This window comes from Trachinotus anak, unplaced genomic scaffold, assembly GCF_046630095.1.
Source record: "Trachinotus anak isolate AG129_WGS33_773 ecotype Australia unplaced genomic scaffold, CSIRO_AGI_Tana_v1 ptg000010l, whole genome shotgun sequence".
Lineage (NCBI taxonomy): Eukaryota > Metazoa > Chordata > Actinopteri > Carangiformes > Carangidae > Trachinotus > Trachinotus anak.
Genome location: NW_027273861.1, coordinates 5,910,589 through 5,932,937, shown reverse-complemented (window position 1 = coordinate 5,932,937; position 22,349 = coordinate 5,910,589). Strand labels below are relative to the sequence as shown.

At 40.5% G+C, this 22,349-nt stretch overlaps 2 protein-coding genes across 2 annotated transcripts; both read left to right on the top strand.

The window, feature by feature from the left end:
• The first annotated feature begins 480 nt into the window (after window positions 1-480).
• Window positions 481-6,977, top strand: gpr17 (G protein-coupled receptor 17). Its single transcript, XM_071487155.1, has 2 exons — window positions 481-769; window positions 4,276-6,977. Exons 1-2 carry the CDS (start codon window positions 739-741, stop codon window positions 5,298-5,300), a joined length of 1,056 nt encoding a protein of 351 aa, XP_071343256.1. The 5' UTR covers window positions 481-738; the 3' UTR covers window positions 5,301-6,977.
• An 855-nt stretch (window positions 6,978-7,832) lies between these two features.
• Window positions 7,833-22,304, top strand: inpp5d (inositol polyphosphate-5-phosphatase D). The gene is made up of 27 exons (XM_071487151.1): window positions 7,833-8,134; window positions 8,670-8,733; window positions 12,521-12,656; window positions 12,763-12,904; window positions 13,115-13,255; window positions 13,349-13,439; window positions 13,525-13,602; window positions 13,706-13,783; window positions 13,876-13,999; window positions 14,921-15,027; window positions 15,536-15,638; window positions 15,732-15,928; window positions 16,006-16,123; window positions 16,222-16,318; window positions 17,684-17,822; window positions 18,142-18,250; window positions 18,449-18,537; window positions 19,036-19,117; window positions 19,576-19,665; window positions 19,756-19,866; window positions 19,961-20,040; window positions 20,130-20,217; window positions 20,303-20,449; window positions 20,541-20,604; window positions 20,691-20,891; window positions 21,054-21,496; window positions 21,576-22,304. Exons 1-27 carry the CDS (start codon window positions 7,995-7,997, stop codon window positions 21,614-21,616), a joined length of 3,300 nt encoding a protein of 1,099 aa, XP_071343252.1. The 5' UTR covers window positions 7,833-7,994; the 3' UTR covers window positions 21,617-22,304.
• Window positions 22,305-22,349: the final 45 nt, after the last annotated feature.

Below are 22,349 nucleotides of genomic sequence, written 5' to 3'. Positions count from 1 at the left end.
CACATCTGTCTGATGGCTATGTGACTGATTATTTTGGGCATTCCAATTCAGGATGCCCCCAGGAGGCAAGAGACCAACAAGGGCCTCTGTCTCCTCCAGGCGTCCCCCCTCCCTCCTCTTGTTTTTTACTTGGCCTCCTATAGGGCATGGGGCCCTCTTTAGAGCTCAACAGACCATCTACAAAAGATCATCTCTGAGACTTAAGTCATAAACTTCTCAATTAACAACACAGTCCATCTTCTATCTATAAGTGGCATGGTGGGAGTTCATGGTAAAGGCACTCGGTGCACCACTAGGCCTGGTTTCCATGGAGTCATACCCGACAACTCATTGCGACTGAGGCATGCCATTCTTCTCCCTGCTGCTAAAATGTGCTGCTTATTCTGACTCAGGCTATTGTGGAACGCACAAGTGGCTCTCTGAGGAGCAGGGTATGGAGAAAGAAAGGGTGGGGTCAAGGTTCAAACGAAAAGCTCCCATCAGGACTCCCTTTCTGTTATCAAATTTGTTGAGACACAAAAAGAGCTACAGTCTTATTCCCAAGAGCATATTGAGGGAGAGAAAAGGGGAGTTATAGGAGAGCATTCTTGTGGCAGGGCTTCAGTTCTTCCACGGCTCAGTGGACAAACTCCCAGTCCTCAGTTTGATCCATATACAACTGCTGTGCAGCTCTTTGCTCCTGCGCTGATTGTTGTCCACTCTGAATTGCTCCTTAACCACCCAGCCTTTTCTTCTGCGATGGCTCTGTCTGAGGATCCCTGGAATTTAGGTAAGTCTAAATCTGGCCTCAGATTAATGCTTCTTTCATTTTTGCTCACTTTACTAAAAGCCTAGTTTCACATGAGTGAATCCCCCTACTGTTTACACTGTTTACACTGTATTTTAGTGGCACACAAGCTGCAGTAGAATAATATTAGTTTGATGGCAGAACTACCAAGTTCAATGTTCAGTAGTAATAAATATTTACTCTGTAAATGTACCACTTTTGTCATGCAAATCCAACAGCTCAAGATTTTGACAGATTTGTATGAAGTGTGAAATGTCATCTGCTTTTTAAGATTAGATGGATGAATATCAGGTGGACTTGCATTTAATCCAGCAGCTAATTTTCTTTATTCTACTTGGGTTTTACTGTGATGAGTTTTAGCAACAAAAGATTGTACCCGTAGCTGTTGCAGGTTTGACTCCACTAAGGATGCTCAGTCTCCTCCTTGCTGACACTCTTCACATGTGAACGCTTGCACAGATCTGCCTACCCAGATCATTGTGATGAAGGCATATGTCTGGGTTCTCTCTCTTTAGGATTATCCCTCTGGGTTCTGTGTTTATGGAAGCTTTTCCTTTCAGCTGCGCTGCTCCTGGTGTGTTATCCCTACTGGGACTGCAGCCCTTTTCTTTTGGGGGACTTGTTCCTAAATGCGTTAAGTCTGAGCCTTGTCTGGGAAATGCCCTCTGTTGTGGATCCCACAGGATTCACAGTACACACACTCACTGAAAAGAGCCACGCTGCTACATCTGGCTGGTTCCTAATGGGCCAAAGGTCTGGACAGAGTGCTGGTGAAACGGAGATTAAGCCCAGGCGGATAAACAGAGACAGTCCCTTTCCCTGTTTGTTAAGGAGCCCTGTAATAGTTCAGCATTATTAATTAGATTTCACTGTTTGAGGGGCTGTGTATATTTGGGCCCCTCCCTTCAGCTACAGATACATCTGTGGGATGACAAGTTCATCCCTGTTACACATGTTTCATTATTGCTCTTGGAGCCACTACAAATACCAAACGCTTTTTCTGAGATTCAGTCATCTGAGACTTTGTCGTTCACACCCCACTGATGTTTGTGTAAATGTTCAGCTCAAGCAGAAAAGGAGGATAGAATAACAAAATCAGAGGAGTGGACAGAGAGACCTTGGAGGAACAGAGGAGTCAGAAAAAATGTGAAATCAAAACAAGAATATTAGAAATGCTTTTGATCAATTTCAAACTTAAACTTTAAAAATGTAAACTGCCACAGAGGAAGTGACTGTGATGTCTCCAGAAATGTGCAGTTAAAGATAAGTATTAAAAAAAAAAAAAGTTTTATTTAAGCATGCCCATCTCGTGTATAACTCATAAAGTAGAGTCTGACACTCGATAAATACACTTGCTTCACTTTGTTGCCTGGAGTTAGTTCAGAAGAGAGATACCACTCGCATGCCTCTTTGGAAACAGAGGATAAAAAGCCTGGTTCTGTCCAACAGTTAAAAAAACAGCCCACCGGCAAATAAAAACCACAACTTGTTGATTTATGCTACAGTTTTTGTACAGATTAAACAAACACAATATGCTAACTACTTCAGCAGTGCATTTGTGAACAAACCTGAAAGACATGCCAGAAATGACAAGAGTGGAAGTTCAACAAATATATCAACAAACATTTTATGATAAAAACTGAGGATGCAAAACTGCTCAGAGAATATTAGCATCTATAAATCACCAGGGCCAGATGCCATATACTTGAATTGGCTTGTGTGATTGCTGAGCCTCTTTCAGTATTATATAATGAATTGTTAGAAGAATCAATTTTGCCAAGTGAATAGAAAGAGGGACAATTCATAGCAATCATCGAAAAAGAAATCAAAGCATTAGCAGGAAACCATGGGTCAGTTCTAACCAGGGTATGTGTTGTTGACCATATGAAGTTAAACACATTTTTAGCGATAAGCAGTACGGATTCATATCTGGAAGCCTGACTACACTTCAGCCTTGATAAGTGGTCACCAGCTTTGGACAAAGAGCAGTCAGTCAGCTGTTTATATACAGATTTCCAGTTTTTTGTACAGTGTCTCATAGAAAACTTAAACATAACTATAAAAGGCTATGTTTTATGTATCAGGACACAGCAGGTGGTGGTAAATGGTACCACTTAAGTCTTGATTGTTTACATAAATGATTTGCCAAGTGTGGTACAATCTGATGCGGATGACACTGTCTCAGCCCATCTTCATGAGGGTCTCAGTTGCATGAATAATTGGTGTGATGGTGGTTGCTGAAATTAAATCGAGAAAAATGTAAATATTTACACATTCAGAACAGTTAATTATGTAGTTGGAGAACTGGTGGATCAGCAAAGGGAAGAGGAGAAGGAAATAGGTGTGGTGGTTGATAGTGAAAAGAATGATTTTTTCTTCACACTTTGTGCTTCCAGAGGATGTTGTGTGGGCTCCTTCAGTCAACTCTTTTGAGAATAGATTCGATAAACTCTGATCAACAAAAGATATTCTGTGTAATTATAAAGCTTATTTGTGAATATTTGTAATATTATTGTTATTTTAAACAAGTATATTGTATATTGTGGTATTGTTTTGTTGTACTGTTTGTTGTAGTTGGAGAATCTGGTGTAGATGATTTACATCCTGTTCCAAAAGTTTCTGTAAATTTCAATAAATGAAATAAATTAGCTTTGGCTGGCTAAGTTAACAGGCTGCTGATTCTAGCTTCACATTTGTTCAACAGATGTGGTCTCGGTCTTCACATCTAACTATAGCCAGGAAGGAAATATGTTATGTATGGTAAACATATAACCCATAATGTCAAATCTGTTCCTTTAAACTGACATGAACATTTTCAGACTAGCGTAGCTTAATGTTAGCTTTAAGACTAGCTTCCAATTAGACTTACACTGGTTTTACAGAGCAGGATTGAAACCGAGCTTAGAAATAATTATTTTACTTTTCAGGTAAAGTTAGTGGAGGAGGGGTTAATGGAAGTACCGCACAGTATTCTGTTGCACAGACATCCTGCTAAAGTTTTAGCAGATACCTTTTCTTATATGACTTCACCATTTAACCTTCTTGCTGACAAATCAGACTGCAAGGTCAGATAACGTATAAAAGAGAAGAGTGAAGAGATAATGAGTTCAACTTCCTGGATTTAAGAGTGTGTAGAGGAAGTCCAATACTTGTTGTGGTTAGAATTAGGTAATTATCCACTCAAAGGGCATGTCCACATTAGCCAGGGACACTGACATCTATTGTTACCTTGTGAGGCTGGCACTGTGACAAACACTTTCCCTTCCTAAGTGTGTGTGTGTGTGTGTGTGTGTGTGTGTGTGTGTGTGTGTGTGTGTGTGTGTGTGTGTGTGGTCAGGGGTTGGTTTCCTGTCAGTGGGCTAGTTTGCTGTCAGAATACTAACAATGAACTATTTTTAGAGATCAAAACACTTGTTGGAAAAGTTCTAGTTATACTTGAAAATTGCTTCTAGTATTTGTAATCTCTAACAAGTTTTCTGTCTCCTCAGCTACGATGGAGTCTGCTAAAATGGAGCTGCCCTCCCTGCTGTCCAATCAGTCATCGGAGGCCTGTGCAGCAGTGACGTCGACAGCGGAGAACACTTTATTTGGATGCTTCTACATCCTCATTTTCTTCTTGGCGCTGAACGGTAACAGCTTGGCTCTCTGGATCTTCTGCCATCAGCGTGGCACCTCTTCTCCAGCTAACGTCTTCTTGATACACCTGGCTGTGGCAGACTTGTTGTATGTGATCATCCTCCCACTGAGGGCCACCTACCACCTCACTGGTGGCCACTGGCCCTTTGGCGAGGTGCCCTGCCGGGTGGTTGGCTTTTTGTTTTATGTCAACATGTATGCGAGCCTGTACTTTCTGGCCTGCGTGGCGGCCGACCGCTACCTGGCTGTGGTTCATGCTGTGAGGTCACTGAAGGTCCGTCGTGCTCGGTACGCTCACATCATCAGCTTCTCTCTCTGGGCCCTGGTTACTGTCTCCATGGCGCCATTGCTAGTCACCCACCAGACTGCAGAGATGGACGGTGTGACGGTGTGTCTGCAGCTGTACAGGGAGAAGGCGTCACGTAATGCACTCATCTCACTGGCCGTGGCCTTCACCCCACCTTTCCTCACCATCCTGTCCTGCTACCTGCTCATCATCCACAGCCTGCATCGAGGCTCCAGGTTGGAGCCGGCCGTCAAGCTGAGGGCCCTGCGCACCATCAGTCTGGTAATACTTATCTATGTGGTCTGTTTCCTGCCTTATCACGTGAGCAGGGCGACCTTCATCCTTGGGTACAGCCACCCTGACGTGTCCTGCCAGACACGCAGAAGCCTGAGCTTAGCCAACCGCCTCACCTCCTCCCTCACGTGTCTGAACGGTGCTATGGACCCACTGGTCTATGTGTTTGGGGCCAAGAAGTTCCGCGGGACTCTAATGCAAATGTTTTGCAAGAATAAGGCGGGAATGTCAGGAGCCACCAGTGGAGAGTTAAAAGGAACACATGAGATTTCTCTGAGCGCAAAGTCTGAGTTCTGAGGAATCTGAACTCAGGCTGGAGCGCTGTGTGGACTTAATGCTTTTCCCACTCAACCAAAAGTGGCCTGACTGTTGACTGGCTCATTCCACACGGGGGCTGAAGAGCCACAGTTTCTCACAGAAGCCCAGTTCCAGTGCCCACTCTGCGACCAACTCACTGATCCATCATCAGACTTAAACTGAACTCATTTGTGTGAATGCAGTGTGTTGCTCACATTTCATATTTAAATTAACTGAATCAAACAATAAAGCAAAAATCATACTTTTAGACCAAATCAACAGACTTGGAAGTCAGTGTTGCACCATAAAAAGACAAACAGGTAGTGCTGGTTAGTGTGTTTATACTTCCTGGAACATGCATTCTCACCAACCTCATGGTTTGTTTATGTTTTCATGTTTCCACAATTCCACTGTCAACGCTGTTTGAGTTTCTATTCCCATGAGAAAAGTTCAGAGATGCACACTTCTGGCAAATGTGCTTAAAAGGTTTAGAAAGTCAACCACAGACCCCAAGACACTTTGAGGTTGTGTAATGAGATAGCTCTGAGTCTTCATGCAGTCTTAAAGGCTGGACATAGCAACTGGGCCTAAATATTACTCTGCTGAATCGTCACCTGCTGCCATCAATGATCTTTATCCACCAACACAAAAGTGTGTATCTAAAATAGGGCTGAATTTTTGTGAGTCAAAAAACTGGACTAAATGCTATGATATGTACATTGTTAACTTTTAATGCATTTTCCATTTTTTTTTATCCTTTGCCAAATGCTGTAAATAGTCATTAGTTAGCTTTGAATATTATTTTTTATCTACAGTGTTTGCTGGTCAGTTTGATCACTTGAGTTCAAACTGAAAATCTCAACAACTATTCAATGGATTTCCATGAAGTGACACCATGGTCCCTTGAGGTTGACTTTCAATAACTTCTCCTGACTTTTCCTTTAGCCTCACCATCAGTACTTTGCGACCAAAATACCTGCAACAATTTGTGTTTGGCTGTACTTAGCAAATGTGAGCATGCTAACATGCTAAACTCAGATGGTGAACACTGTAAACATTACACTTGCAAAACATGAGCATGTTAGCAATGCATTGTCATTGTATGCTAGCTAGCATTTAGCTCAAAGCACTGCTGTTCCTAATTACAGCCTCTCAGAGCTGCCCGCATGGCTCAAGACTCTTGTTTTGAAAAGGTGTATTTTTAAATTCACTCACAAATGTATATATTTTCCAATTACTGTTTTAAATGTCTGGAAGACACCAGTGCCACATTAGCTTTGCTTGTGCTTGACAAATCTTCATTGTACATATTCTCCATGATATGCATTTATTGTTTTGCCCATGTTATACTGTGAATTTGCACTATTGCATGACAAACTATTAATCCCTGTTTTACTGAGATACTGTAGCTAATCTGCAAAAAAACAATGTTTGAGACAGAAAGATATGATTCACACAGATGAATAAAATACAAGTCAAATTTTCTGTTTTGTTTGTTTTTATTATAAATTCACAGGAAATGCTTAGTTTGAAGAAAAAAAAATGTCTATCATAAAAACTCTGTTGACACTTCCCCAGCTGACTTATATGACAATAACTGACTCACATTTCATTGTCTTTGTTGTATCATTAACACCTGCTGTTCAGTGCTGTTGCATAAAAACTCTGTGAACACCACATGCCAACTGTCATGTCTTGAAAGGAAAAGTATGATTTCATGTCTTCTGTGCATGAGATCATGTGTCCTTTCTTTACTGTCACTGTGTGTCTGAAACTTTGACGTGCTCTCTGTGAAAGTGGCGAACCTATTTCAAGCGCAGAGACAGAAACCTCTCTGCAGTGACTTGTCGATGTGTAGTTCTCTTTTCGTGTCATGTGACCCATGTGGTTTGTGAGCAGCTTATTTTCCTCCTCATATTTCTGCAAGACTTCCTGTCCATCACATGAACATGGCAAGCCACTCTAAACTTGTATTTCCTGAATGTATATACTTTAGAAAACCACCAAGCTCTCCTGATTCACATTAAATGATTAAACAGTTCGCACTCAGACCCAAGCCGGGTCTTCTGGGTGAATGTGAGTGCTTGTTTTATTTTAGGTCAGAGGGCGATGATTTGACCTTTAAAAAGGCATCTGAGAACCGAATGAGGATTCTTATACTGTGAATTTATTTACAAGCTAGTTTATAAGCAAATTCTTTGACTACAGCAAGTAAGAATAGTCATATTTGGCTTTTTTGGTTACTTCCCTTTTTCACTTCTTTCAGCTCAAGTCTTTACAAATGACTTCACTGTTTTAAAGTTGACATTAATAACCAGGTTTACACAAACTAAAGAGCTAGATATGTTGGTTGATCATCAGAGTGTTGTGCTAAAGATTTCTACTCAGCAAGCAAAAGTCTGCATTTCCATTTACAGCTCTGTGGAACTGTCATAAAGCAGGCAGAGTGGAGGCACCAGGGCCCTCCTCTCTTAACTTCTCAAATGAGGAAGTTCAGAGCCGAGCTTGTAGCAGCTTCCTTTTACAGCTTTCGGAGGCAGTGGATGAACAAGTGAAAGAAAGGGCATAGAAGTTACGCATCATGAAAAGATGACAATAGCCAGAGAGAAAAACTGAGTCCACTTTTGTTTGCTGGAATATTGTTGGCGAGCAGATGCAAAACTCTTGAGCTCAGGCTCTGGTGTGAGAAGCAGGATGCAAAGTTTTCAGCCTTGGTACCATGGTAATATAACTCGATCAAAAGCTGAGGATCTTCTTTCCAAAGCAGCAAGAGATGGAAGCTTCCTTATCCGGGACAGTGAGTCCATACAGGGAGCGTATGCCCTCTGTGTTTTGTAAGTAAACATGACCTGTTTCTAACTATTTTAACTATTGACAGTTTATTTTGAAACAGTTTCTCACAGACATTGATTCCTGTTCCTTTCTCATGAAACCTTGTGAAATGCAAAATGAGCTGTGTGAGATCCTAATGAAAGAAAAACTGACATGATTGTTGTATTGTTTGTTTTTGACATTAGGTTTTAGGTAAAATAGCTCTAAAAGTCAGAATTTTGAAATAAGTACAATAACATGGTTAAAAGTTGCAGTTCCCCCTGCTGTATTACACTATATGAAACATTTCTGCACACATGCACTGCAAGCAAGACTAGTTCCCCTTTATTTGCATACTGTGCTACCACACAGCAACACCCTGTGCCCTCTGCATTTTATATCATTTTTTCATGGGGCAACCTTCAACTACAATGCTGCCCAGACTGATCTGATAGCAGGGTCATTACACAGTGAACTCACCGGCTGGCATGTTTCTTTGCCCTACAGTTATATCCTATTCCAGTGACACACATTTGCATTTTATTATTTTAACCACAGATACCAGAACTGCGTGTACACATACAGAATCCTGCCAAATGAGGATAAGAAGCTCTCTGTCCAGGTGGGTCGATAGTTTGAAAAGTCACCATTACTCTGATCCAAAGTCAGATTAGTTGTTATGGTTGTAGAATTGTTAGTGTTTGGTATTTATTTACACTATAGATGAAGATTAAGGCCTATTTCTCTTTTAATATTAAACATAAATGCTGGTACATCCCTATTTGTATTGATGCTACACCTGTTAAGCTTTAACCTCATTTAAGCGGTGCAGTATAGATTTAGACATACTGTATGTTTGTAATAGCCGATCACTGGCTTGTAGTAACATTTCCAGCCATGCTAGCAGCATGACTACCTCTCTCTGGTGCAGACTGTAACTCAACAGCTATTTGATGGATCGCTATTAAACTGACAGACGTTCATTTTCCCCAGAGGATGAATCTTACTGACTTTGGTGACCTGCTGACTTTACTCTAGTGCCTCCGCCACATTTTTTGGCCTTAAGTGAATTATCCTGCCAACTGTTTAATGGACTGAAAATGAAAGTTTAGACACACATTCATACGCCTGCAAGGATGAATTCCAGTCTTTCTGGTGATCCCCTGACCTTTCATTTGGTGCATTCATCAGATTAAAACTCTATTTTATAGGTTAACATTACCTGCTAAACATCAGCATGATAGCATTACAATTGGGAGCATATTTGCATACTGATGTGAGCGTTTACCACACAGAACTGCTGTGCCTGAGTAGGCCTATGGCCTCTCAGTTGTAGACTCTTAGGGTCCTGGGCTCTATCTTACAACCAGTGTCTTTGCTAGTTTCAGACCTACACAGTTGTCACTTTCCCATCAAGTGCTCAAGTTATTTAAACAGCAAATACATCTGCACCCATCTGAGCACCCGTGGACATGTTGGTCTGGTCAGGTGCATTGCTGGTGCATTGCTATCTTGAGGCAGCTGAAAGTCATTGTGTGACTGACCAGCAAAAACCTTGTCTGAAGTCAATGGTGCAGTGTTTCACTGTTATTTTAAGGGCACATTGTCAAGAGAGTTAAATGTTTCTAGAATCACCACAAATAGAATCTAATCGTGTGTAACACTGCATAATTATGATAGTAATCTGCCAAGTTACAAGCGCACCTGGCTTTAAAGGGAAATCTGAGATGGCACTGTGTTTGGTTTATTGCATGATTGATTTGAAACACTCTTATGAATAATTAAGACAAAAACCCTTTGAATCATGTTAAAATACAGCCCTTAGTCTTGTTACATTTTCATCCAAAAAAAAGAAAAAAAAAAGAGCTGAGAGAAGTTTGAAATCAAAGTGAACATTAAATCTTGTGTTTGTAACAGTGTTTCATTGTTTAGATAGCTGGCTGAAAAAGCTAACCTGAGCTAATTTTGGAGTCTAAATACAACTTCAATCAGTGTGAGGAGGCAATAATAATAACAACAAAGATGATGTCAGAAATGCCTCAATTAGACCCAAGCTGTGGGTCTGTGATAAACTGAGATTCATTACTGTATAAAAAAACAAATGATTTCACAGTGTGTGGGCTGGAGCTTCAGTGAAGAATGTCTATTCATATTTTGCATTCAGTCTAGACTGCAGGGCCAGGGAAGCCCTTACAGCTAAGTTCCATGCTTTGACAGTGATTAATGAGGGGGCTTTTGATGACTTCACTCTACAGATCCAGAGATGCTTTACTAGCTGATCACTTTCTGTAAAAAAACAAAACAAAAAAAACGCAAATGTAATTCAATTTCCATATGTGAAATATATGCACAAATAAAATAAAAACATATATGTAAAAATTATAAATGAAACCTATTAAAAATTGAAACTATTTCATACATTGACAAACTGTATATGTCTTGCCCATACAAATATGTATGTTTATGTGTATTTGCTTATCTTGTTGACCTATGTTATGTAAATATATATCCATGACAAAGCCTGTCAATTTATGTTGAAATTATATACAGTATGATCCAAAAGTCTGAGACCACTTTATATATATATATGTATGTGTGTGTGTGTGTGTGTGTGTGTGTGTGTTGTTTTAATAAACTTGCATATATGAAGTAATTATATAATGTTGTATATATAGTCATAATTTATCATTTTAATATATATACATTTGCACATTTTACTATGGGTATTTCATATATGTCATCAGTGTATATCTTCATATATCCAGAGGATGTATATATATATGATAATCACGTCCCCTTATAGGTGACATATCTGGTGACATCACTCTTGATACAGGGACATACTGTATATGTCATATACTACATTTCTGTATGGGCACCTGGAGGAAGTGAAAACAGCTTTGGCTTGTGGGATATCATGGATGAATGTAACTCAGTTTCCTCAGAGAAATGTAGTCATGTGGAAAAATACATTTACCATAAATTTACCATATAGACTATGAAAAAAGGTATGGACAAAATTTTAATTATAGGATTTCTGTTTTAGGGTTGAACACATATGACAGCAATCATGTCCAACAACTGCACAAAGATGGGACCTAAAATGAAACCAGTGTTTGAACTGGACCAGTACCCACTGCTATGGCGTTAGGTTTCAGTCCAACTGAGTACTGGTGCTTACAACCAGCACTGTCACTTTTTTAATGAATGTAGGTACTGATGGTATAGTTATTATAGGTGTCGGGTAAAAGATGTTCAGCTGAGAGGTACAATGTGGTCAGTTTACCAGTCGACCTAGTGAAGGTCACTTTTGAAATGTACTAGGTTACAGGTTACTAATTATCATGCTAAAAATATAATATGTAATGTAAATAAGTAATATATATTTGATTACTTTGTGATTACTTTTCAGTACCATTAATTTAGTTTACTGGTGGCCTCTAGAAATTTCCCTACCTAATAACCTCTCCAAGTTCATATTTAATGAAAACACAATACTTAAAGGAATTAAGTAAGTGTTTTTACTCCTATCACTTATCACTTACACCATCTCTGCTGTCTGCAGAGATGTCTAAAGAAGATGTTCCTGTTCGGCCAAAAGATGCAAAGTAACACAATGAACATATCAGCTTTTCACAGAAAGAAATATATTCTGATATAACCCCATTTTGATTAGCAACTGTAACTGAATGACAATATTTCAACAGTAACTGTGACAGATTAAAATTAAATTTATTTTGTAATTTAATTACCTAATCCTGTTACATGTAACTAGTTACTCCCCAACACTGAGTTTACACACTAGTGGCTCCAAAATCCTTTGTCCTAAAATGGTCTGAATAGAGCCCAGCATCAGCACCAGAGGCACAGTTTTTGATAATTCATGCACATGAATTACTATTAGTATTTCATATAGTTGAACCTTCAAATTTAGCAGGTTGGAGGGATAGAAGCTAAACCATGTTGGTGTTTCATTTGTGATCATTCGGGAGTTCATAGCTGGTTTGCTGTAAAAGGGGTCAGATAGTTGTGTGTTTAAAAGAGGCGAGATTAGTGGTTTTTATGAACTTTAAATTTAGTTGAAAAACCTGCGGCAGTTATTTAGATGTAACCATGAGGGTATTTGTGTATGATTAAATACCCTTATGAGTGAAAGATGAAGACTTACACAGCTGCTGAACATTAATGCAGGCCTACTGTGCTGGAAGAAGCCACAGATACAGACAAGCATTGAGACAGACACTTGATGCCTTATCACTTGAAGGTTATGTCACCTGGTTTAGTTACAAAAGGGAAAACAAGCTTTTCCAGAACAATAGATACACATGCTTTTTGTGGTCACATTAAACCTGCCTTTGTGTCAAACGAGAGCTCAGAGAATCATGTTTCTACTGTGATCTGCTCTCCAGGCATCTGAAGGAGTTCCTATCAGGTTCTTCACTATTCTGTCTGAGCTGGTGGACGCATATTACAGTCCCAACATGGGCCTGGTCACACATCTGCAGTACTCCGTCCAGAGGGAGGAGGACGTAGACGAGGAAGCAGGTCCAGCACCTTCACTTCATCTGTACAGTGGCTGTAATATAAAACCGAATATGTGCCTGTTGTAGATACAAACGTTCCTAACAACCAATATGTCTTTGTGCTGCAGAACCCAACAATCTTCCACCACAGCTTCCACCTAGGAATTTCCCCAACGATGTGAAAGACAGTGACTTCAAGTCCTCTGAACAGGCCTGCAAATCTTTATCAGACACCTACCTGATGAGGCTGCAGCATATGGATCGGTCCACGTAGGCTCACATTTAAAAAACTGAATAGCAAATTGCACACACTGTCCACAGCCAGATGATTCATCATCATATCAAAGTTTCTGATAATACACTGGCACCAGACAGTGCGTTCAATACAATCATTCTAAAGGTTATGAGAAGTGATTTGACACAATGATGTGCTTGGCTAATATTTGCAATATATGATAAATGTGTGTTATATATTTCCAGAGTACCTGAGGAGCATCAAATTGCCATCCAGGAATACTTCAGGACCTCAATCTGCTTGGATGTTGAACAAGTACAGAACGGAAACCCCAACCTCCCTGGATTAAAGAAGCTAATGCTGTCAATCTGCAAGAATCTAAACAGGTAGCTGTTAGTTACCCAGTTAACAGAATATTTTGTGTAGACTGTCATATATAGGGCTGATTTAACCATGCCCTGGTCTTTTCTGCGAGGCAGTGAAATTTCCCACGTTCTGCCAGCTCTGGAAGCCTTCCATAAAGCGTTGGACCAACAACTCTCCCCAGGGATTGGCCACTATCCAAGACATGTGGGTAGCACCCTTGATCCTTTACTCAAGTATCAACACAAATAAAAAAGTCCCTTTCATCAAGTATTATTTCCTTTTTTTCCAGATTTCAGCCGATTCAGGTCAATTTGTGTCCTTTAGGCTTGAGCAACTGACAAAACTGCTCTTCTCAATAGAAGATAAGGTAAAGTACCATGGCTCATTTTACTGACTGACCATGAGCAATCTTGGTTTTTGACATGATGATGTTAAGGATGACAAATCTAACTTCTCTATTTCTTTTTTAGGCAAAAAATTGTGTGTTTGAGTCGGTTGGATATGACGGAGGTCACAGAAAATCTCTCATACCGCTTGTTACGTTTGAGGTGCTTCTCTAAATTATTCTTTTACAATCCAGGGAAATGAAAATGTCTGGAGGTTTTTGGCTTATTTAATCAGTTTCTTCTGTCACTCTCAGGTCAAGCAAGAATCTCTTGCTCTTCCCACAAAGATGTTCCTGAAGGTGGATGTTGAAAGTGGAAAACTCTACTTCAAGAAGTCAAAAGATGGGCCCGACGACAAATACTATGTGCACAATAAAAGTAAGGAGTTGTCCAATGGCCTTTTGTATATTTAGCCATGCTAGCAGCATGGTTGTAGTGATGGTCAGTCAGTCAGTCCACCACTTTGGTGTAGACTGAAATATTGCAATGAATATTGCAATCATTTACATATGTTCATGATCCTCATGTGACGACTCCTACTGACTCTGGTAATTTAACTTTTCCTTCAGCACCACGAGCATCACATTTGTGGTTTTAAGTATCTTGACAGCAATTGTATGGGGTGTTGTCCTCAGGATGAATTGTAACAGCATTGGTGATCCCCTGATTCCTAGCACCACCATCATATCAATAATTGAATTTGTCCAACACTTTGGTTTTTGACCAATCACATGAAAATCTAATGGCATTCTCATCATCTCAGCTGTACTTTGTGATTAGTGCTATTTAGTAAAGGTCAGCCTGCTAAACCAAGATGGTGTAAATGTTAAACGTTAATCCTTATAAACATCATTATGTTCTTTTCATTGTGAGAATGTTAGCATGGTGCAGCTTTGTAGTACTTTAGTCCAGGACTTGGACTCAAGTTGAACCCGTAAGTTAGACTCTGACTTTCTCTTTTTTTGTTAGCTTTGCGCTCATTGAAAATGCTTGCAAGTGCATTTGTTTGGCTACTGAGTCAGAGTCAGACTCAGACTCAGACAATATTTGGTAACAGGGACATGACTCGGACTTGACTCAGACTCTTCCCTGGTGACTCAGAGTTGGTCTCAAACACTGGGGACTTGAGACTCGAGGTTTAGTGACTTGGCTACACTGGCACGGTGACCGTAGCATTTAGTTCTAAGCATCACTGTACTAACAATTACAGCCATGGCTGTAGACGCCTGTCGTGTTTCACAACTGCTGTAAACCATCAACACTGCTCATTTTAATAACAGTGCTGTGATTAATTTTCAGTTCTGCAGTTGGTGAAATCTCAGAAAATGCACGCCAAACTTGTCATCGTGGTGGAGACAGAGAAAGAGAAGATTTCACGTAAAGAGTTTGTCTTTGATGACACAAAGGTAACTGTCATCTGGTGATTGGCCTGCTCCTGATTTAGCTTAAGGTCCCTGAAAATTTGTTTTTAAATCAAGTATTTATCCAAAACATTACATTTTCACTGATCAGATTTGATTAACAGTGGTCTGCCAACATTAGCTTTGCTTTTGTCAGCATCAAACCAATAAGTCACGTTGTTTCAATTCAAATGTTCCTAAACCCTGATTGGTGCACAGAAGAATGTGATGTCACCTTTTTTCATGTTAGCCACACCCACTTCTTACCAGTGAGAAGAGAACGAACAAAAACACAAAAACTGAAATCTCTTATTTGAAATAACTGTTTTAATGTTGCCAGGAAACAGTGGATTCATGTAGGAGCCTGTTGCCCATAGTGAAAAGCTGAATGAGAAAACATGGTTTCAGGAGCTTTAAGTTTCCAGTCACCTGTAATTCATGAGTAACAACTGAGAGCTTTTTTCTTTTCTTTTTTTTTTAATCAAAAATCATTCTCTTTAATGTTTCTCACCAGAAAAGGGAGGGCTTTTGCCAACTACTTCAACAAATGAAGAACAAACACTCTGAAAAGCCTGAGCCAGACATGATCACTGTGTTTATTGGCACCTGGAACATGGGTAAGAGCAATAACACCTTAAATGCTTGACTGAATTTGAATTTATGACTGACTAAGTAACACTACAGTAAAAACCTTTCCCCTGAACCTACAGGAAACGCTGGTCCTCCCCACAACATCAACTCCTGGTTTCAGTGTAAGGGCCAAGGGAAGACACGAGACGACACCGCGGATCACATCCCACATGATTTCTATGTCATTGGGACTCAGGAGGATCCTCTGGGCGAGAGGGAGTGGGCAGACACAGTGAAAGGAGTCCTGAGGAACATCACAAACATCAGCTTTAAACAGGTGAGTGAGGGTGACAAAGAACTAACAAAATCCAGCTGCAGAGCGGTGATGCATAACATACATTTCCTGACATCCAGGTGGCGATTCACACTCTGTGGAACATTCGCATTGTGGTCCTCGCCAAGCCTGAGCACGAAAACAGAATCTCCCATGTTTTCTCTGACAGCGTGAAGACGGGGATCGCCAACACTCTGGGTAAGCAGTTCCACTTCTTCATAAGCCATTTAAGGACGTGTAATAAAAATTTATTGAACAATTACCCATCTGTCCTCGCTGTGATGTTTGTTTTCTAGGAAACAAGGGAGCAGTGGGAGTGTCCTTCATGTTCAACGGTACATCCTTTGGCTTTGTCAACAGTCACCTGACCTCTGGAAGTGAGAAGAAGCTCAGGTCAGCCACAGATTTCACTGACAACATCACTGTAGAGGCAACATTAGCTACATGCATGGGCGTAGGTTTGGATATAGTTGACAATATTTTGGGAGGACAGAATTGTCCTTATTTGAGTGACCTTGTTTGCACTGAGAGGCAACATCTCCCAGATGACCAATTAAGGCATGCTAACATTTGATTGACTGAAGGGGTGGGGACTATCTGGACGCTTGCATCATGTACAAATATCCCACTTACTGACAGACATGGAAGAGGTGAGGGCGGATCAGTGTGCTGACAACAATAAGTTATCATTGCTGTCAGTCAGTACCTCAGGTATGGGCAAAAATGTAGTATTTCAGGTGACTACTTGTCCTTTATTGCCTGCACTGCACAGCACACATAACTTTTGTATTTTGTAGATATTATGCCACCAAAAAAGAGCCACCCAGAGCATAAGCAATAGGTAGTAAACTAACCAGCCAGTATCAAGGTGCTAGTTTAGCTAAGAGCTAGTTTTACATGTGAAATCAAGGGGGGCCTGAAACACTGAAAGGCCCATTGAATATAAAGATGTTGATGTTGGATGCAAAAATATTGCTTTCTTCATCTTATATGTTAATAAACCATTTGTTTGACAGCACTGAAAAGTCGTCTTTGTTTTGGAGGGGCGGCAGGGTTGTTGCGTCTCTGCCAATTTTGAGACCTAACCTTCACCCTTGGCTAAGTGCATGTTTGATTAAGGCTATAACTTCCACTGGGGTCAGGGATGGGGGGGGGGGGGGGGCATGTTCCCTTAATTTTCAATAAACATTATCTCCTGACTGTCCAGCTGCCAAAATCTTAATGTGAGAAGAGTGGAAATGATGCTTATATACTCATCTACCACCTTTATTTGTTAGTATGCACTCACAGCAATGAGTTTTAGGAGCCGCTCCAAGTTGTTTCTGGACTTGTTGCCCTGGATTTTGCCTGTCAGGCTACACACGGCCTGCCCTAATTGGTAGACATTGTTGGAGCTGTATGCAGCAAAGCAGAACAGGAAGGAAGCTCAAAAGATACTACTGCCTGAAACTGACAGTAAATGCAGTAAAAGGTTATAAGTCAAAAATATTACTGCATTTATGCATTCATAAATAATAGTTTTAGTGGAGTAATTCAAATGCTTTGTAAAATCTCTATGCTGTTCCCTTAAAAAACAAAAAAACAAAGGCCTTTTATTTTTTCTTTAGCTCTTGTTACTTTTCCATGTTTTTGTCTCTGCACACTTGGCACACATTTAATAATTTGTCTGTTTGCTTTTTTACATATACATAACTCTTAAAATAACCTTAAAAACAGTTGCTATATATATATTTTTTATTTTTTTTGCTGTATTTGCAGACGTAATCAAAACTACACCAACATCCTGCGATTTCTGAACCTGGGCGATAAGAAGCTCAACCCATTTGACATTACAAATCGGTTCACCCACCTCTTCTGGCTCGGTGATTTGAACTACCGAGTTGAATTCCCATCCACAGTAAGTTGTAACGAATGCAATTCACTGTATGGAAATAACACAAGACAAATGTAATGCTGTCATTGATAATAATTGCTGACATAAAATTTTAATTGACCTACTGTTATTATAGCTCATCCTAATAATGACATGCAGATTCACAAATATATAACCTGTCTGTTTTTATGTAGATTTCATGAAATTTGTCCTACCCCAGAAGTGAGAGATCCTGCAGTGGCTTGTGCATTAAAGAGCCTGCAGGTTGTCAGGTGTCTAAGCTCTCAGCTGCTAAAACTTTAAGGCAGGAAAAGTCACTACTTTGCACTGTTTCCCTTTACAGGAAGCTGAGAACATTGTGACAAAGATCAAACAGCAGCAGTACCAGGAACTCCTCAGTAAAGACCAGCTCACCATGGAGAGGGATGAGGGAAAGGTCTTCTTGCATTTCGGTGAGCTATGACCACATTTAGAAAACTCTTCTCCAAAGTGGCCAATGTAGACATACTGTACAGCAGGTTAGATTATACTGTATGTGACTTACATTAACTAAAACAGCTCTTTTCTGGACGTTCTCTGCATTTATTGATTGTCAGCATACATCAAAATATTGAAACCATATGTCTTGATAATTTTTTATTTGATTGTAGACGAGGAGGAAATCACATTTGCACCCACCTATCGCTTTGAAAGAGACACGCGAGAGAAGTACGCCTACACAAAGGCCAAAGCCACAGGGGTAAGCTCATGCTTAGTCAGATGTCTTTTCCCTGCATGGCTCCTGTCAGGCCCCATAGTGCAGAAACAGTAAAAGCAACTACAACACTGAACACAAATCCCAACTGACCCACAACATGCTTTTTGCTTTAAGCCTAGGTGAAAAAGCCCATGTGAACATACGGTGTGATCATAGAAAATTAATAATACAGCTAATGTACAGGCACTAGGATCAATTTAAGAAGTTTTCCTTTAAGACACAAAGAGCCTCATGAATTTAGATCTCTTGAACTGATCCACACCACCACGAATGTTTGATCCTGTGTCTCTCAGAAATGGGATGACCTCTTAGTTACGGCCTTCCATCCATTTTTAGTGAGAAAGACATCAGATAAAAGACAAATCAGCCAGGGGGTCAGCAGACAACTTTGCTTTGTCAAGCTTAAAATGGTTTTCAGTCCTGTGTATGAAATCTGTTGTATGCTGTATTTATGTATGTCTGATGAACTGAACTCTACAGACAAAATACAATTTACCCTCGTGGTGTGATCGTGTCCTGCGGAAGTCGTACCCTCTGGTTCATGTTGTCTGTCAAGCATATGGTGAGTAGTTCCCCATGAACAGTATTTGGTTGTGCTTTATTTTATGGGTCCATCGTTTCAGAATCATTTCCTAGGAAGGTTTCTACACAAAATAAAGTATTTTGGTTTTAATTAAAGGGAAAATAGAAACCATGTTCAAATGTGTAACTTCCAGTTACTTGTCTTTTAGTTGGCGCTAAGCATGTCTTCCAAACATGCAAATCTTAGCTTGCAGCAGATATGTATTAGTGTATATGTTGGCACATACATACCTTGGTCACCGTTCTTAAAACAGCAGAACAAAACAAAAACCCAAAGTAAAAAATTACATTTCCCTTCCGCAAAAAACTTCCAAGGAGATCATTAAAAACAATATTTTGAAAATATACATCAAAAAAATAAAGTGTAACTACATTATGTAATGTTTTTAATGACATTTTATGAGACAACCATATTTGAATCAACTTTTCTACTTCCAGGGTGCACTAATGACATCATGACAAGTGACCACTCACCAGTCTTTGCCTCATTTGAAGTTGGAGTAGCTTCACAGTTTGTCTCCAAGCAAGGTGAGTTCTCCAGGTGTACCTCACTGCAGGCGAGCTTTGTTGTACTATGTGAGTGTAGTATAATGTAAACATTTTTTGTTTGTTTTTCAGATCCAAACAGTGCACCTCAGGGTGGGATACAAATCATGAACTGTGTGGCCACATTGTTGACAAAATCAAAGACCAAGTTCTTCATTGAATATCATTCCAGCTGCTTGGAGAGTATGTTTCGTCTGTTGATTGACCAAATCTCATTGGAGTTTGCTTTAAAATAGGCTAACACTGTCAAAACAAATATTTCTCCCAATGTCTACAGAAACTGTGAAGACTTCAGAGGGAGAGAACACAGAGCACTTGGATGGGTCCATAAAAGTTTGGTTCGGCAACCAAGTTGTGGTAAAGTGAAGATGCAGCTTTTTGGTGTTGAACTAGCCTTAATGAGGCAACAGGCAATCAGCATTCATTGTCTTTTCTATCTTTTCAAGCTCACCCCCATCATCTCCGACCCCGAGTACCTCTTAGACCAGCACATCCTCATCTGTGTGAAGTCGACAGACTGTGATGAGTCATACGGTAATGAGCTTGCATGTAGTTTTTTGTTATACAAATGCACTGAGCGGCGCAATGCTTACAGTGAACTGATGTGTTATTTCCAAAGGTGAGGGCTGTGTTGCACTGCGAGCTGCCCAGTTCTGCTACACAGAGTTTCAGGTCACATTGACTCACCACGGAGAGAAGACAGGCATCTTGACAGGTGGCATTCAGTTACAAACCTCTGAGGGCAAGCCCACTGAGAAGTTATACGGTGAGTCTGGAAATCAGCAAAGGACTTTCTTATTAAATGCATTCAACTTCAGTTCTTGTAGCATCAATTCCCATTTTACTCTGATTTTCAGATTTCATCAAAGTGGAAAGGGATGACCCTGTCAACTCAAAGGGGAAAGGTGGTGACCCCAACAAGTGAGACCCCTTCTTTTTATATGTGGTTACTTCAGCATATCTCACTCGACTTCCTGCTGTGACATTTTCCGTCTGTTTGTTGGCAGGTATCCCTTAACCCAGGCACATGATATTTCTAACCCGAATTACATGGGATTGTCCTACAAAAGTGGGAATGTGATAGATAAAGGCTGGAGTTACAGCATGCCACCAAAAAATTCTGCTACTGCCGGGCAAGGGGGTAAAGACTCCAAGAAGGGCGGTTTTGATGTGTGCATACGCAGCCCCACAGGAAAACCTTGTCCCATGTAAGTGCTTGTTTCTGGTGCAATGTGACTTCAGCTGCAGTTTAATTGAGTCTCTCAGCACTCAGGAAAACACCACTCTAAAAATAACATAAAACCAGAAACTGACATGATTCAGTAGAAAGTGAAACTGAATCTCTACCAACATGGTCCTTTGTCTCATAGGGGTGAGGATGGAAAGACGTCAGAGATGTTTGACAACCCACTGTACGGTTCAATGGGAGCATCCCATGGTAGGGGCAAGGACCAAGACCACCAGCAGAAAGACCACCTCATACCCCCAGATCCAATATTTGCACCCTCCAAACCAGCAGATGGAGACCCTGACCGCCCCCCGGTGCCCACCCCGCGCAACCGGTCCTTCACCTGCTCTGAGACCAAACCTCAGCCTTCAACCTCCAGCTCTTCCTCAGCTTACAAGAAACCAGTGGTGCCCTCACGCTCGGAAGGTGGGATGGCACAGAACCGGCCTCGTTTACCAGTTAAGATCCGACCAGGCCTACCGGAGCCCCAGATCCCTAAACCCAGAGACTACAGAGATAGCTCCGAACTCCCCAGCAAACACAGACCGCCGGCAAGACCTGGCCAATCGCAGGCTCACAAAGACAGTAAGTAAAACCCTTTTTTTTTTTTCAATTTCCTGACAAATGTAAGACAAATTATGATGCAAACTCTGTCTTTCTTTAGCACTTCCTGAAGTTCCCAAGATGGGTCGCTCTGTGAAGTGAGATCAAGCTACAGCACTGGTCCGCAATGACTGTACAGCTTCCTGCCCTGCATTTCTGGAAACATAAAATACACAAAGTCTTTAGCCAGTCACTCTCCCTTTGTGTGTGTCACTGATGGGTGGTTATACATTTATCTACACTTTGTGAAATAGATTCCAGTCTCATATCTGTGCTTTCGATATAAAGCTACAGTCAGTGGTAAGGTAGCTTAGCTCTGCATTAAGGCTGGAGACAGTGGGAAACAGCTAGGCTGGCTCTATACGAACACCTTCGGGCGGAGCCAGGCTAACTGTTTCCTCTTGTTTCCAGTCTTTATGCTAAGCTAAGCTAACATGCTGGTGGCTGTGCAGCTCCATATTTAACAGGCAGAAACTGTATGTATTATCAATCTTATCATCTAAGCTTTAGCAAGATGGTGAATAAGCACACTTCCCTGTGGATCTGTTCCTTTAAAGTGATATAAATATTAGAGAGACATTTTCAGACTTAATTTCTGCTGAGCTCGCATTACAACATAGGTTTAAATTGAACTCTGCTACTAAATAATTATGTTCCTTTTCATGTAGAGTTTTACACTATACAGTGGCTAACGAATGTTTACCGCACAGTATTATCTTGCACAGACATTGTCATGTTTGCCTTAAGATGTATAATAAATGCTCCAATAAATTTAAATGTTAACGCTTAATGAGAGTTTTTTTGTTTGTTTTTCACAGCCTCATGTCAGAATCAT

Bases quoted from the DNA above. Each gene is read 5' to 3' on its own strand.
- gpr17 (XM_071487155.1), top strand. From the start codon at position 739: ATGGCTCTGTCTGAGGATCCCTGGAATTTAG. The intron at 770-4,275 runs GTAAGTCTAAAT...CTGTCTCCTCAG, and splicing joins TGAGGATCCCTGGAATTTAG to CTACGATGGAGTCTGCTAAA.
- inpp5d (XM_071487151.1), top strand. From the start codon at position 7,995: ATGCAAAGTTTTCAGCCTTGGTACCATGGTAATATAACTCGATCAAAA. The intron at 15,639-15,731 runs GTAAGAGCAATA...CTGAACCTACAG, and splicing joins TATTGGCACCTGGAACATGG to GAAACGCTGGTCCTCCCCAC. The intron at 19,118-19,575 runs GTGAGTAGTTCC...TTCTACTTCCAG, and splicing joins TGTTGTCTGTCAAGCATATG to GGTGCACTAATGACATCATG.